The following is a 12500-nucleotide window of genomic DNA, read 5'->3' as shown; positions in this document are numbered from 1 at the left end:
GAATGATGCGTGTGTGTGATGCGTGTGTGTGATGCGTATGTATGATGTGTGTGAGATGCATGTGTGATGTGTGTATGATGCGTGTGTGTGATGTATGTGTGTGATGTGATGCATGTGTATGATGTGTAGTGTGTGTGATGTGATGTATGTGTGTGATGCGTGTGTGTGATGTGTATGTATGATGTGTGTGTGATGTGTATGTATGATGTGCGTGTGATGCGTGTGTATGACGTGTGTGTGTGATGCATGTGTGTGATGTGTGTATGATGCGTGTGTGTAATGTGTATGTATGTGATGTGTGGTGTGATGCGTGTGATGTGAGTGTGATGTGTATGTATGATGTGTGTGTGTGTATGATGTGTATGTATGATGCGTGTGTATGATGTGCGTGTGTGTGATGTGTATGTATGTGATGTGGATGTGTGATGCGTATGTATGTGATGTGTATGTGTGATGCGTGTGTATGATGCATGTGTGATTTGTATGTATGGTGTGTGTGATGCATATGTGATGCATGTGTGTGATGTGTGTATGATGCGTGTGTGTAATGTGTATGTATGTGATGTGTGTGGTGTGATGTGTGTGTATGATGCGTGTGATGTGAGTGTGATGTGTATGTATGGTGTGTGATGCGTGTGTGTGTATGATGTGTATGTATGATGTGTGTGTATGATGTGCGTGTGTGTGATGTGTGTGTGTGATGTGCATGTATGTGATGTGGATGTGTGATGCGTATGTATGTGATGTGTATGTGTGTGTGATGTGTATGTATGTGATGTGTATGTGTGATGCGTGAGTGTGGTGTGATTCATGTGTATGATGTGTATGTGTGGTGTGTGTGATGCGATGCGTGTGTATGATGTGTATGTGTGATGTGTGTGTGATGCATGTGTGTGATGCGTATGTGTGATGCATGTGTGTATGATGCATGTGTGTGATGCGTGTGAGTGATGTGTATGTATGTGTGTGATGTGTATATATGATGTGTGCGTAATGTGTATGATGCGTGTGTGTGATTTGTATGTATGATGTGCGTGTGTGTGTGATGTGTATGTGTGATGTGTGTATGATGCATGTGTGATGCGTGTGAGTGATGTGTATGTATGATGTGTGTGTGTGATGCGTGTGTATGATGTGTATGTATGTGTGTGATGTGTATATATGATGTGTGCATGTGATGCGTGTGTAATGTGTATGTATGATGTGTATGTATGTGTGTGATGCGTGTGTATGATGTGTGTGTGTGATGCATGTGTGATGTGTATGTATGATGCATGTGTGATGCGTGTGTGATGTGTGTGTATGATGTGTATGTATGTGTGTGATGCGTGTGTATGATGTGTGTGTGATGTGTATGTGTGATGCATGTGTGATGCGTGTGTGATGTGTGTGTATGATGTGTATGTATGATGTATGTGTATGTATGTGTGTGATGTGTATGTATGATGCGTGTGTATGATGCATGTGTGTGATGTGTGTGTATGATGTCTGATGTGTAAGTGTGATGTGTATGTATGATGTGTGTATGATGTGTATGTGTGGTGTGTGTGTGATGCGTGTGTATGATGTGTATGTATGTGTGTGATGTGTATATGATGTGTGCATGTGATGCGTGTGTAATGTGTATGTATGATGTGTATGTATGTGTGTGATGCGTGTGTATGACGTGTGTGTGTGATGCATGTGTGTGATGTGTATGTATGATGCATGTGTGATGCGTGTGTGATGTGTGTATGATGTGTATGTATGTGTGTGATGCGTGTGTATGATGTGTGTGTGTGATGCATGTGTGATGTGTATGTATGATGCATGTGTGATGCGTGTGTGATGCGTGTGTATGATGCGTGTGTATGATGTGTGTGTGTGATGTGTATGTATGATGCATGTGTGATGCGTGTGTGATGTGTGTGTATGATGTGTATGTATGATGTATGTGTATGTGTGTGATGTGTATGTATGATGCGTGTGTATGATGCATGTGTGTGTGATGTGTGTGTATGATGTATGTGTATGTGTGTGATGTGTATGTATGATGCGTGTGTATGATGCATGTGTGTGTGATGTGTGTGTATGATGTCTGATGTGTAAGTGTGATGTGTGTATGATGTGTATGTGTGGTGTGTGTGTGATGCGTGTGTATGATGTGTATGTATGTGTGTGATGTGTATATATGATGTGTGCATGTGATGCGTGTGTAATGTGTATGTATGATGTGTATGTATGTGTGTGATGCGTGTGTATGATGTGTGTGTGTGATGCATGTGTGTGATGTGTATGTATGATGCATGTGTGATGCGTGTGTGATGTGTGTATGATGTGTATGTATGTGTGTGATGCGTGTGTATGATGTGTGTGTGATGCGTGTGTATGATGTGTATGTATGTGTGTGTATGTATGATGTGTATGTATGTGATGCGTGTGTATGATGCGTGTGTGTGATGTGTATGTATGATGCATGTGTGATGCGTGTGTGATGTGTGTGTATGATGTGTATGTATGATGTATGTGTATGTATGTGTGTGATGCGTATGTATGATGTGTGCGTGTGATGCATGTGTGTGATGTGTATGTATGATGCATGTGTGATGCATGTGTGTGATGTGTATGTATGATGCATGTGTGTGATGTGTATGTATGATGCATGTGTGTGATGTGTGTGTATGATGTGTATGTATGATGCGTGTGTGATGTGTATGTATGATGCATGTGTGTGTGATGTGTGTGTATGATGTCTGATGTGTAAGTGTGATGTGTATGTATGATGTGTGTATGATGTGTATGTGTGGTGTGTGTGTATGATGCATGTGTGTGATGCGTGTGTGTGATGTGTATGTATAATGCGTGTGTATGATGTGTATGTATGATGTGTGTGTGTGTGATGCGTGTGTATGATGTGTATGTATGATGCGTGTGTGTGTGATGTGTGTGTATGATGTCTGATGTGTAAGTGTGATGTGTATGTATGATGTGTGTATGATGTGTATGTGTGGTGTGTGTGTATGATGCATGTGTGTGATGCGTGTGTGTGATGTGTATGTATAATGCGTGTGTATGATGTGTATGTATGATGTGTGTGTGTGATGCGTGTGTATGATGTGTATGTATGATGCGTGTGTGATGCATGTGTGTGATGCGTGTGTGATGTGTATGTATGTGATGTGGATGTGTGTGTGTGATGTGTGTATGATGTGTATGTGTGGTGTGTGTGTGACGTGTGTGTATGATGCATGTGTGTGATGCGTGTGTGTGATGTGTATGTATGATGTGTGTGATGCGTGTGAGTGATGTGTGTGATGCGTGTGAGTGATGTGTATGTATGATGTGTATGTGTGTGATGCGTCTGTGAGATGTGTATATATGATGTGTGTGTGTGTGAGTGATGTGTATGTATGATGTGTATGTATGATGTGTGTGAGTGATGTGTATGTATGATGTGTATGTATGATGTGTATGTATGATGCGTGTGTGTGATGTGTATGTATGTGATGCGTCTGTGAGATGTGTATGTATGATGTGTGTGTGTGAGTGATGTGTATGTATGATGCGTGTGTGTGATGTGTATGTATGTGAATGTGTGATGCGTATGTATGTGATGTGTATGTGTGATGCGTGAGTGTGGTGTGATTCATGTGTATGATGTGTATGTATGTATGTATGTGTGTGTGTGTGTGTGTGATGTGTATATATGATGTGTGTGTGATGCGTGTGTGTGATGTGTATGTATGTGATGCGTCTGTGAGATGTGTATGTATGATGTGTGTGTGTGAGTGATGTGTATGTATGATGCGTGTGTGTGATGTGTATGTATGTGAATGTGTGATGCGTATGTATGTGATGTGTATGTGTGATGCGTGAGTGTGGTGTGATTCATGTGTATGATGTGTATGTATGTATGTATGTGTGTGTGTGTGTGTGTGATGTGTATATATGATGTGTGTGTGATGCATGTGTGTGATGTGTATGTATGATGTGTGTGATGTGTATGTATGATGTGTGTGTGTGTGTGTGTGAAGTGTGTGTGATGCGTGTGTATGATGTGTGTGTGTGATGCATGTGTGTGATGCGTGTGTGTGATGTGTATGTATGATGCATGTGTGATGTGTGTATGATGCGTGTGTGTATGATGCGTGTGTGTGATGTGTATGTTATGTGTGTGTATGATGCATATGTATGATGCATGTGTGTGATGTGTATGTGTGAGTATGATGTGTGTGTGTGTGATGCGTGTGTATGATGTGTGTATGATGCATATGTATGATGTGTGTGATGCGTGTGTATGATGTGTGTGTGTGATGCATGTGTGATGCGTGTGTATGATGTGTATGATGCGTGTGTATGATGTGTATGTATGATGCGTGTTTGTATGATGCGTGTGTGATGCGTATGATGTCTGATGTGTAAGTGTGATGTGTATGTATGATGCGTGTGTGTGTGATGCGTGTGTATGATGTGTATGTGTGTGATGCGTGTGTATGATGTGTATGTGTGTGTGATGTGTATATATGATGTGTGTGTGATGTGTATATATGATGTGTGTGTGATGCATGTGTGTGATGTGTATGTATGATGTGTGTGTGTGATGCATGTGTGTGATGTGTATGTATGATGTGTGTGTAAAGTGTGTGTGATGCGTGTGTGTGATGCGTGTGTGTGATGTGTATGTATAATGCGTGTGTATGATGTGTATGTATGATGTGTGTGTGTGTGATGCGTGTGTATGATGTGTATGTATGATGCGTGTGTGATGCATGTGTGTGATGCGTGTGTGATGTGTATGTATGTGATGTGGATGTGTGTGTGTGATGTGTGTATGATGTGTATGTGTGGTGTGTGTGTGACGTGTGTGTATGATGCATGTGTGTGATGCGTGTGTGTGATGTGTATGTATGATGTGTGTGATGCGTGTGAGTGATGTGTGTGATGCGTGTGAGTGATGTGTATGTATGATGTGTATGTGTGTGATGCGTCTGTGAGATGTGTATATATGATGTGTGTGTGTGTGAGTGATGTGTATGTATGATGTGTATGTATGATGTGTGTGAGTGATGTGTATGTATGATGTGTATGTATGATGCGTGTGTGATGTGTATGTATGTGATGCGTCTGTGAGATGTGTATGTATGATGTGTGTGTGTGAGTGATGTGTATGTATGATGCGTGTGTGTGATGTGTATGTATGTGAATGTGTGATGCGTATGTATGTGATGTGTATGTGTGATGCGTGAGTGTGGTGTGATTCATGTGTATGATGTGTATGTATGTATGTATGTGTGTGTGTGTGTGTGTGTGTGTGTGTGATGTGTATATATGATGTGTGTGTGATGCATGTGTGTGATGTGTATGTATGATGTGTGTGTGATGTGTATGTATGATGTGTGTGTGTGTGTGTGTGAAGTGTGTGTGATGCGTGTGTATGATGTGTGTGTGTGATGCATGTGTGTGATGTGTGTGTGTGATGTGTGTATGATGCATGTGTGATGTGTGTATGATGCGTGTGTGTATGATGCGTGTGTGTGATGCGTATGTTATGTGTGTGTATGATGCATATGTATGATGCATGTGTGTGATGTGTATGTGTGAGTATGATGTGTGTGTGTGATGCGTGTGTATGATGTGTGTATGATGCATATGTATGATGTGTGTGATGCGTGTGTATGATGTGTGTGTGTGATGCATGTGTGATGCGTGTGTATGATGTGTATGATGCGTGTGTATGATGTGTATGTATGATGCGTGTTTGTATGATGCGTGTGTGATGCGTATGATGTCTGATGTGTAAGTGTGATGTGTATGTATGATGCGTGTGTGTGTGATGCGTGTGTATGATGTGTATGTGTGTGATGCGTGTGTATGATGTGTATGTGTGTGTGATGTGTATATATGATGTGTGTGTGATGTGTATATATGATGTGTGTGTGATGCATGTGTGTGATGTGTATGTATGATGTGTGTGTGTGATGCATGTGTGTGATGTGTATGTATGATGTGTGTGTAAAGTGTGTGTGATGCGTGTGTGTGATGCGTGTGTGTGATGCGTATGTATGATGCATGTGTGATGTGTGTGTATGATGTGTATTTATGATGCATGTGTGATGTGTATGTATGATGCGTGTGTGATGTGTATGTATGATGCGTGTGTGTGTGATGCGTGTGATGTGTGTGTATGATGTCTGATGTGTAAGTGTGATGTGTATGTATGATGCGTATGTGTGATGCATGTGTGTGATGTGTATGTATGATGTGTGTGTAAAGTGTGTGTGATGCGTGTGTGTGATGCGTGTGTGTGATGCGTATGTATGATGCATGTGTGATGTGTGTGTATGATGTGTATTTATGATGCGTGTGTGATGTGTATGTATGATGCGTGTGTGATGTGTATGTATGATGCGTGTGTGTGTGATGCGTGTGATGTGTGTGTATGATGTCTGATGTGTAAGTGTGATGTGTATGTATGATGCGTGTGTGTGATGTGTGTGTGTGAGTGATGTGTATGTATGATGCATGATGTCTGATGTGTAAGTGTGATGTGTATGTATGATGCGTGTGTGTGATGTGTGTGATGTGTGTGTGTGATGTCTGATGTGTAAGTGTGATGTGTATGTATGATGCGTGTGTGTGATGTGTATGTATGATGCGTGTGTGTGATGCGTGTGTGTGATGTGATACACACCGATCCTGAAGTGATCGTCCACGTTCCCAGAGAAGATGGCGTGATGGTCATCGGGTCGGTGGAGACCGGCCGGTTTGGAGCTGGGCACCTCTCCGTACTCGTCTTTAAACCTCTTCTTGTTGCTGACGTCCATCTTTTTCCCGTCGCTCTCCAGCAGGGAGATGAAGGTCTGGACCACGCGGAGCGCTGCTTCTCGAAACGGAACCAGGATTAGAACCTGCGGGACGACACGGTTCAGGGTGGACGCTCGACTCGGATATCTCCTTAGGTGTAAAGCGGTGAATCGTTACTTTGGATCTGGTGAGCCCTTGATCCCTAAACTCGTCCTCGGCCTTCGCCTCCTTCAGCACGGCATTGTGGGTAAGCACTCTGGAGTTGGCCTTCAGGACGTGGTTGAGAGCGTGGAGACAGTACACCTGCCGAGTCTCCGCTACCCCGTTCAGCACAGAGCATTCTGGGTAATAAACGTCCCTGTAGGAACCTACAGACAGTGAAGACGGTGAATAAGGTGTGTGGTTTGAGACACGCCCACTGAAGACATCAGTGTTTACGTCTCCTGTATGGTCACTAAGGCGTGTAATTTGGAGCACATCCACAGGGAGTTGATAATGATGTTTGTGTGTGTGGTTTGGGACACGCCCACAATAGAGCAGTGTGTGATGTGACCTATGTAGTGTCTAGGGCACGTGGTTTAGGACACATCCCTTTAAGGAGAAAACTGGTCCAGTGCGAGGGAGTGATAAAGTGACACAGCAAGGCTACAGGGGTGTTTTTTTTGTCCTCACCCATGAGCCTCAGCAACTCGTCCTGCAGGTCAGTGAGTCCTGCAGCGTCGCCCCCTTCAGGTGTGGAGGAGTGACCAAGGGTGCACACCTTCGTCTCCAGAGTTTTATGGAAAATCGGGAGAGAGATGGACGAGGACGGAACCACGGCAGGGAAGCGCTCGAGGGGAAGTGAGCAGTGCAGGACACCAAGCCTGGACCACTGAGAGGACAAAAAAATAAAAAAAACAAACATGAGATGAAAAAAAACACCATGTGGTCATTTTAAATCTTTAAACATGAAAGTGAACTGAAATCCAGCACCTTAACCTGAGTCCTGAGTTTGGATCCACTTGAGATTCTGTTCACCTCGACTTCACTCAGCTCTGTTTCCTGATGCTCCACAAACATGTCTGTGTGTGTGTGTGTGTGTGTGTGTGTGTGTGTGTGTGTGTGTGTGTGTGTGTGAGAGAGACAAACATAAAACACATCTTCAGCATCTCAGTGATGATGTGGATTCAGTAATAAAGTGAAGGAAAACCCTCTGACCTTCTCTGGACGTGTGGTGTTTCTCCTGCTCTCCATCTGCAGGAAGATTCAGCTCCAAACTGAACTCAGCTTCATGTGTTTCATCAGTGAACTCCTTCTCCTGCTTCCCTCCTCCTAGAGCTTCCTCTTCCTCAGAGAAGCCTGCAGCCTCATCACCATCATGACCTTCACCACTTTCCTCTGCAGCTTCATCATCCTCTATAAGAGATCAGGATATAAAAAGAGAGGCTGCAAATCCATAATCTGGAATAAATAAGAAAATAAAATAAAGTACAACAGTGGAAATCGGAAATCAGCCTCGGTATCCGGAATCCTGCCTAGGCACCTGGGATCCTGCCCCAGGATCCAGAATCCTGCCTCGGCATCTGAAAGCTTGCCTCAGCATCTAGAATCCTGCCTCAGCATCTAGAATCCTGCCTCAGCATCTGGAATCTTGCCTCGGCATCTGGAAGCCTGCCTTCTAGGATCTTCAGGGATCCTGCGCTCGCTTTCAGAATCCCTGAACTCTGCCTCCACTGCTCCTTTTCCACATTCCTGCCTCCAGATTTTGGAAATCTGCCTCCAGCAGCCACAATCCTGCCTCCAGTATCCAGAAACCCTGTTCCAGGTGTCTCAGTTCCATCTACAGCTTGTGGAATCTCGTCCTCATCATCCGGAACCTGCTCTCCAGCTCCCGGAGTTTCATCCCTAGCTTTCAGAGTCCCTTCTTTCAGAAGCTGTAATTCTTCCTCCAGCTTCTTCTCCTGTTTCAGGAATCCTCTCTTTAATTCTTTAGCTTCAGGAATTCTTTCGAGTTTTCCTTCACAGACGTCACTAATCCTCAAGAGAGTTTCTTTCCTATTTTTTTTTTTTTTTTTAAATAAAGACTCATTCTTTTTATGTGCCTGTAATGTCCATGTGCTGGAGACTGAACCACTTTATGACACAAAATGAAACAAACCTTCACAAGCATCATCCAGATCCTCCGCAGCATCGTCACTGTCTTCCTCTTCCTCACTGACATCATCATCCTCAGCAGCACCGGTGTTTATGCTCAACAGCAGTTTCTCATAGGCGCTGGGTTTCTCCTCCTCCACTTCTCCATCGCTCTCAGAACCCGAGGAGGAACATCTCTCTTTCTGTGAACACACACACACACACACACACACACACACACACACACACACAGCAGTTATGAGGAACAGCGCATGGATTCCACAAACAAAATCTGATCCTCAAATTAATTCCCATTAAAATAAATTGTTTTTTTGTTTGTTTTTATAAAAAGTTGATGTTAAATATTAAACATTAACACTCACCAAGTGGACGATCTGTGTTTTCTCAGGTCTTTCAGTGACACTAAAAAAACAAAACAGAATTCCTATATTTATTTATTATTTATATTTTACTATAATAAAGTTTTTTATTTGATTGCTAGTCGTGACATAATATTGAGCGACCACACCTAAATGATATGAAATAGAATGACATAGATTAAAAATATGAATAGATCATCAATAACCCCAAAATAAAAACATTAAATTAATATCAGCTCGTGAAAGCTAACACAAGTTAGCTAGCGCCGCTGCATTGCCTGTAAAGCCATATGAACTGTTATAAACCCATATTTATAGCTGAGGAACCGCTGACTTGTCATCGAAAGGATGTTGCTCTCCGAATTCTTTCAGATGTTTCTTCTGTTTTTTGGTTAAATTCTTTAAATTCGGATGTTTTCGCCTCCTTTTGCCCATCTTCATTCACACGCGCGTGCGGCTCTATGCGTTTCTTCTTTGCTGGTTGTTTTTCCGGGCGGTGAGCGTGCTGCTGGTCGCTCCTGCGCCCCCTGGCTGTGTGGAGGAGTCACTACTACTACTACTACTACAAACGTAACACAAATATTTCGGACATTTTATTTTAATAACTAATAGCTTTAATAGCTAATGTCAGTCCAAACTAAAACCATTTCTATTAATCGATTTTACGAAGACACACATAATTCCATAATTAACACCATTTACACCAACTGTAACTATACACTTTACATATTGGAACTTTCATTTCATTTCCATCACCTATTTTGACATCTTTCCCTTTATTTGTAAATTTCCCATTGGGATGAATAAAGTATCTATCTATCTATCTATCTATCTATCTATCTATCTATCTATCTATCTATCTATCTATCTATCTATCTATCTATCTATCTATCTATCTATCTATCTATCTATCTATCTATCTATCTATCTATCTGGACCACAATAGGAATAAGCACTTACAGAATTATGTTAACAACAACAACAACAAAACCTCAATAAAGTAATCTCTGAAATCCATATCTTCTTGTTTTTGTCTTCTGTTCCTATCACACTAAATGTCTTCCTCCTGTACACGTAGTGCGAAATTAGAAAAAGAGAAAATTATTAACGAAGTGTATTAAGAGTCCGGAGTTTGATTTAAGCAAACTTCTCCCTGAATTAAACGACAAATAAGTGAATTGATCTAGTCAGAAAAAAAATTTGTAACTCTAGCCATACTCTAACCCCAGCCATTTGGCACACTGTAACAGTGCACTAGATGTCCAACAGGGAGACAGAGCTCTCTGGTAAATCAGTAGTGAAGTGTGTGTAACCTTTACTGCTGCTTGGCTTGCCGTGCGTGTGTGTGTGTGTGTGTGTGTGTGTGTGTGAGTGAAAGTATGCAATTGATTTGATCAGTGAAAATCAAGTCATTACTTTAAACAAAAACACATGCGCACAGTGCATATTTATCCTGTTATTTATTTATTTCCCTGCTGTACAGCGCGGCGCAGCGCGGCCCCTCCAGCTTCTGATGCCATATGGGGCCTGATTATGAGGACAGGGGGCTTTAAAGCGTGATTAGGACGCCTATTAATAATGCCAGGGCACACAGCCAGGGAAAACAAGAGGAGAGCTGAAACAAATCAGCACAAACACACACACACACACACGCAGAAGGTTAGAAAAACAGGGCCTGGTGCCAACTTGCCCCTGCACCCTCAAAAAACAATCTTCTAAATGTTTTAGCTTGTGGATGTTCGCTCGTGTCTCAAAGCAAATTTTTCAAGTGCACTAAATGAACCCGGGTCTGACGCTGAACGTGTCAGACTGCACTTTTGCACAAAGGATGTTTGTTTATTCTGTGTGTAGTGCACCTGAACCCCATATAGTGCACCTGAATACCGGATGTATGTAGGGTGCACGATGTAGGGTGCTTCCTTTTTCATGTAGTGCACTTACTTACTGCATGCTGGAGGTAAGGAGCTGAACACTGAGTATCTCTTGATTATCATCACAGTCTGTCCACCCCACTTTCATACGGATTCTCATGGCGAATCCTAAAAACGTTAGACATAGAGTGCACTAATCAGTGTGTGAGGGAGCACCTGAACCAGTGCTAATTACCGTGAGTCATTTACTACTTTAACCGGCGCTGCATTCCCAAACTTTCTGCATGATGTTTGTACATGTTTATGAGCTTCAGCTGCTCATGGACAACATGTTCCAACATCTCGGACATAAAACGGAGGCTCGATGTTGGACGATGTTTTCTCACAAACTTCCATCGATGTTCTGACTCAAAGGTTTTAGGTAAATATCTAATGCCAAGGAGGAGTTTATTCATTTGAGCAGCTTCTGTTCTAGTGCCGCTCGCTGAAGCTCCCTAGTTTCACTGCACTACTTAGGGAAGAGTTTTGCTTGCTCATGCTGCTGGGTTGCAGCACGTGGGTTTGATGTGGATTCTTCTTGAAGTATCTTAAGTATAAACATATTAGAGAGATTGACGATGAAACACACACACACACACACATATACACACACACACACACACACAATCGGTGACAAAAAACACACATGTTTACGGGGCAGGCCGTTAAATTGGCCACATCAAAATCAAAAGTGGTTTAATGGTTAGAAGAGAAAAATGCTTTGGAAAGAATAAGAGCAGGCCGCAGGCACATGGGGGATGTGTGTGTGTGTGTGTGTGTGTGTGTGAAAGTACATTCAGCTGTTAAGTCCATGTAGGAACGTGTTGCACTAGAATGCCTTTACAGCCACGTAGTGGATCTGGAAACATCTGCATTTGTAATAAAGAGTGTAATTCTAACACGCAAATAAAAAAATTAAAAAAAGCGTGTGTAGATTTTTCAGAAAGTGAGGGACTCCTGGGTAACGGGTCAGGGTGGGTCAGAGCAGGACAGAGCGTGTCAGAGTGGGTCAGAGCAGGACAGAGCGTGTCAGAGCGGGTCAGAACAGGACAGAGCGGGTCAGAACGGGTCAGAACAGGACAGAGCGGGTCAGAACAGGACAGAGCGGGTCAGAACGGGTCAGAACAGGACAGAGCGGGTCAGAACGGGTCAGAACAGGACAGAGCAGGTCAGAACAGGACAGAACGGGTCAGAACAGGACAGAGCGGGTCAGAACGGGTCAGAACAGGACAGAGCAGGTCAGAACAGGACAGAACGGGTCAGAACAGGACAGAGCGGGTCAGAACAGGACAGAGCGGGTCAGAGCAGGACAGAG

At 42.9% G+C, this 12500-nt stretch overlaps 1 protein-coding gene across 2 annotated transcripts in view; it reads right to left on the bottom strand.

Annotated features, from left to right (window-relative positions):
• The window catches only part of utp25 (UTP25 small subunit processor component), a 14063-nt gene extending 3560 nt beyond the window's left edge, over positions 1 to 10503 (bottom strand). The window contains exons 1-8 of one of the 2 annotated variants that reach the window (XM_058386286.1): positions 9582 to 10503; positions 9279 to 9318; positions 8921 to 9098; positions 7981 to 8178; positions 7756 to 7844; positions 7456 to 7654; positions 6961 to 7151; positions 6671 to 6887 (exon numbers count right to left, since the gene is read on the bottom strand). In XM_058386286.1, coding sequence (XP_058242269.1) covers positions 6671 to 6887; positions 6961 to 7151; positions 7456 to 7654; positions 7756 to 7844; positions 7981 to 8178; positions 8921 to 9098; positions 9279 to 9318; positions 9582 to 9616 — 1147 coding nt within the window. In that variant the 5' untranslated portion in view covers positions 9617 to 10503. The remainder of the gene's footprint in view (positions 1 to 6670; positions 6888 to 6960; positions 7152 to 7455; positions 7655 to 7755; positions 7845 to 7980; positions 8179 to 8920; positions 9099 to 9278; positions 9319 to 9581) is intronic. The other variant, XM_058386285.1, reaches the window with a different exon arrangement.
• Positions 10504 to 12500: the final 1997 nt, after the last annotated feature.

The sequence above is a fragment of the Hemibagrus wyckioides genome, linkage group LG03, assembly GCF_019097595.1.
Source record: "Hemibagrus wyckioides isolate EC202008001 linkage group LG03, SWU_Hwy_1.0, whole genome shotgun sequence".
In the NCBI taxonomy this organism is placed as follows: Eukaryota; Metazoa; Chordata; class Actinopteri; order Siluriformes; family Bagridae; genus Hemibagrus; species Hemibagrus wyckioides.
This window is presented reverse-complemented; position numbering and strand designations above follow the sequence as displayed.